This window comes from Vigna angularis, chromosome 7 (assembly GCF_016808095.1).
Source record: "Vigna angularis cultivar LongXiaoDou No.4 chromosome 7, ASM1680809v1, whole genome shotgun sequence".
Classification (NCBI taxonomy): domain Eukaryota; kingdom Viridiplantae; phylum Streptophyta; class Magnoliopsida; order Fabales; family Fabaceae; genus Vigna; species Vigna angularis.
Genome location: NC_068976.1, coordinates 24,198,611 through 24,202,541, shown reverse-complemented (window position 1 = coordinate 24,202,541; position 3,931 = coordinate 24,198,611). Strand labels below are relative to the sequence as shown.

Below are 3,931 nucleotides of genomic sequence, written 5' to 3'. Positions count from 1 at the left end.
AATTTCAATCTCAAATATCTATAAATATATTCATATTTTTTTCAATTTTATACTCATAATTACTACTTTTAAAAATTTAAATAATTAATAGGTAATTAAAATATACATAGACACAATAACACTTGAGCTTAGACTAGTATATTATAAAGGATTTTTTTAGTATCTATATTTGGTTTCTAATGCTAACTTTAAATAAATACATTTTAAAATTAAAACAATTATTTTATTTGTTTAACTTGTTTTTTTTAAATTTAATTATTTTTTTGATTTGATCATTTTTTTATTTAAATTTAACGATTTTTATAATTAAAAATTGCATACAAAATATATATAAATTAATTATATTTAATTTTATAATTAGTAATAACAATAATAATAATTTTATTAGTTTTTATTATTTTAAAGAAAAGTAAAGAAAAATTGTACTGTGTGGCTTGAAAAAAAAGCTGATATAATTACGTTATCTTAAACTTTAACAATAAAAACACATTTTATAATTATCAATTAAAATTTGATGATAGAGAAAATTTTAGGTTAATCTAGAATGAAATTTTTATTTTAATAAATACATAGATTAATTTATGAAATCTTTTGTAAAGACTAATATTAGTTTAAACAATTATTATTATTTTTATTCTTATAATTTTTTATCCAGACAAATACGGTGTATATACGTATTTTTAAAATCTCTAAATCATAACATAAAAAAACTGACTATTATAGAAAGAGTTATTATTGAATATGGGCCAAAATTTTAATGGGCCTTAAGCCTGTGTTGAAAACTAAAAAAATAATAATATGGGCCCATGGTCCAGAACTCCAACACAAATTAGGGTTTGATGAAAAACCCTCTTCATAAGTGCGCAGCGCGTTGAGTTTGTTCAGTGCCGTAGGAGTGGAGCACTAGTTTCCTTTGCGATTCCAAAATGGTTCGTATCTTCTTTCTGCTCTTGATTATGATTTTGATACATTGTCATTTTCATCTTCATATTAGGTTTCGATCTGTTTCATATTTTTCTACGTTTTCTGTTCGGTTTGAATCTTCATTAAACGAAATGGCGCGTATAAATCTACCTTATTTCGTGTTTTTACTCATTGGTTATGTCTTTGAATTCTGAACACCGAGTCTTTTAGATTTTACTCTGTGTTGCATTTTATTTATCAAAAATCAACGGAGGGAGATAGGGTTTTAATATGATATTTTTTTTAGGATCCATTGGTATAACCTAAGTTTTGTTTATTAAATTTAGGTTTTGTTGTTTGAATCTCTCTTTTAGATTGTGTTTTGATATTTTTTTGGTGTTTGTGACTGTTACAGGCTAGGGGATTGAAGAAACATTTGAAGAGGCTCAATGCTCCTAAGCATTGGATGCTTGACAAACTGGGTGGTGCATTTGTAAGTGAAAGTTTCTTCGTCGTTTGATCAGTTTTAAGGGAATTATTTTTAGTGACTAACGTGTACTCCTTTTCTCCTGCACAGGCTCCCAAACCCTCATCTGGACCCCACAAATCGAGGGAGTGCCTTCCCCTCATACTCATCCTGCGAAACCGGTTGAAGTATGCACTGACCTACCGTGAGGTCATTGCTATTCTGATGCAACGACATGTTCTTGTTGATGGCAAAGTCAGGACAGACAAGACATACCCTTCTGGTTTCATGGGTACGTTTGTGGCTCTTAATTTTGTAGAATAACTGTTTGAATGATTTTATAAGGCAAAATTTATGCGGTATTGTATTTTAGGGTTGAAGGTGTAGGGGTTAATAATATGCTATTGTTTATGGCCGTGTTATTGATGTTTGAATTTGATGTTTGCTGAATATACCCAGACTATATGTATGAGTTGTAAGTTGTGAATGTTTACCAGGTGTTTCTTGAGTCGTCATGTTATGTGATTTTATTATGGTAAACCTTGAGCTTGAATTTGATGATCAAATTAGTCCAAGAGGCTTGTAGCTGGTTCTCTCCAGCCGGTCCATCCACTGAGCCATGTGTTTGTCATTTGCAGTGTAATTCCATTGTTTTAGCTATAGCCATAATTTCATTGAAATTTTATTTCTCTTTGCAGATGTTGTATCCATCCCTAAAACAAACGAGAACTTCCGCCTGCTCTATGATACCAAAGGTCGTTTCCGTCTTCATTCTATCAGGGATGATGAGGCAAAGGTACTTTATATACTCTTATTTTACCATTTTACTTTTGAGGTACATATTATGGTTATATAGAATATTTTTTATTCATTACTAACCTTTTCGCCATTATACTGTTAACATAAAAGTAATTAATATAGAAGACTGGCTTCACTGTGTTGCGGTGTTGTATATGCAGGCTAAGGAATTTGGAGGGTAATGAACCATTAAATGTCAACTTTTGAACTTGCTTAGTTAGTTTAATGTGTTTGTTTTTGTGTATGTGACAGTTCAAGCTCTGCAAGGTTAGGTCAGTGCAATTTGGCCAGAAAGGTATTCCATACCTGAACACTTATGATGGTCGTACCATCCGTTACCCAGATCCTGTTATCAGAGCTAATGACACCATTAAGCTGGATCTTGAGGAAAACAAGATCGTTGATTTTATCAAATTTGATGTTGGGAATGTTGTTATGGTTACTGGAGGAAGAAACAGGGGTCGTGTTGGAGTTATTAAGAACAGGGAGAAGCATAAGGGTAGCTTTGAGACAATTCACGTTCAGGACGCCACTGGACATGAATTTGCTACTCGTTTGGGAAACGTGTTCACCATTGGCAAGGGGACAAAGCCATGGGTATCACTTCCCAAGGGTAAGGGTATTAAGCTATCCATCATTGAGGAAGCTAGAAAAAGGATTACCGCTCAGCAAGCAACTGCCGCTTGAGTAATCCCCTTCTGAATTAATAGACTTTTGAATGTTTCGTAGTTTAATTCAATGTTTTTGGTTTCAATTTCTTGTCCAAGAGATTTTTATCGTTGAATTTTGACTCTTGCACTATACAACTTTATTGTGGCTGTTATATTCATGGTGCCATCGTTTCATTCCTTAGTATTTTTCTTTGTTTCTGGTTGCACAAAATCGTTGAACCAATTTTACCTAGGCAGAATATTGTAGTTTTGTGAGTATTAGCATGCTATATTAAATGAATCTTGCACTATAGTTAAAGCAAAATGTATTTAAAATGGATTTATGACTTAATTTTATTAATTATTGATTCAACATCATTAACTTTAAAATATTTTAAGTTCTTTTTTCGGTATAGTAATTTTCGTTTAAGAATTTGTTTCAAATATCTACTCCGTAACAGTTTTTAATTTTAGTTATTATTTTAGATCATTATGGATGTTTAATTGTTTATAGTCAGTTTCATATATATACATGAATAAGTGTAATATACATGAATAAAATGAAACGATAAAAACCTTAATAAACAAAGAATAAGTGTTTTCAAATGCACAGAAAAAATAGGTCATCATAGTCACATGAATAATGATACAATTAATAAAATTAAACATTATATAAAATCTCTTAATAAATCTTCTCAATAAACTATCAGTTAGTAATGAAATATTTATATGATTTATAATTTAAACAATATTTGTATCATTATTGACAATAAAGTTAATAATAATATATATTATGTATAATTTTTTATTAAGTATTTTTTCAATAATTTTATTTTTATGTTGTGATTAAAATGTATGCTAAATGCTTTAAAAATATTTATTAAAAGTGGTAACTAAATAGAACAAATAATTATTGACATAAAGGAAAAAAATAATCATTTGTATAATATATGAAATAGGAATGAGAATAGGACGGTCAAAGTTTACCTATCACATCCTCAATTAAAAATAAAGTTTATATCCAGCCTAAGAGATAATGTATTTGAATTTTCTTTCACATCTATATCTCCATTGAAGAAACAAATGTACTTGTATTTCTTATTTACTATTGTAA

The 3,931-nt window shown here is 29.5% G+C and overlaps 1 protein-coding gene across 1 annotated transcript; it reads left to right on the top strand.

The window, feature by feature from the left end:
* The first annotated feature begins 812 nt into the window (after positions 1-812).
* Positions 813-3,019, top strand: LOC108336190 (40S ribosomal protein S4-1). Its single transcript, XM_017572531.2, has 5 exons — positions 813-929; positions 1,319-1,396; positions 1,481-1,661; positions 2,068-2,165; positions 2,420-3,019. The coding sequence occupies exons 1-5, from the start codon at positions 927-929 to the stop codon at positions 2,852-2,854; spliced, it is 795 nt and encodes a 264-aa protein (XP_017428020.1). The 5' UTR covers positions 813-926; the 3' UTR covers positions 2,855-3,019.
* The last annotated feature ends 912 nt before the right edge of the window (positions 3,020-3,931 follow it).

Bases quoted from the DNA above. Each gene is read 5' to 3' on its own strand.
- LOC108336190 (XM_017572531.2), top strand. The intron at 1,397-1,480 runs GTAAGTGAAAGT...TCTCCTGCACAG, and splicing joins ACAAACTGGGTGGTGCATTT to GCTCCCAAACCCTCATCTGG. The intron at 1,662-2,067 runs GTACGTTTGTGG...TTCTCTTTGCAG, and splicing joins ATACCCTTCTGGTTTCATGG to ATGTTGTATCCATCCCTAAA.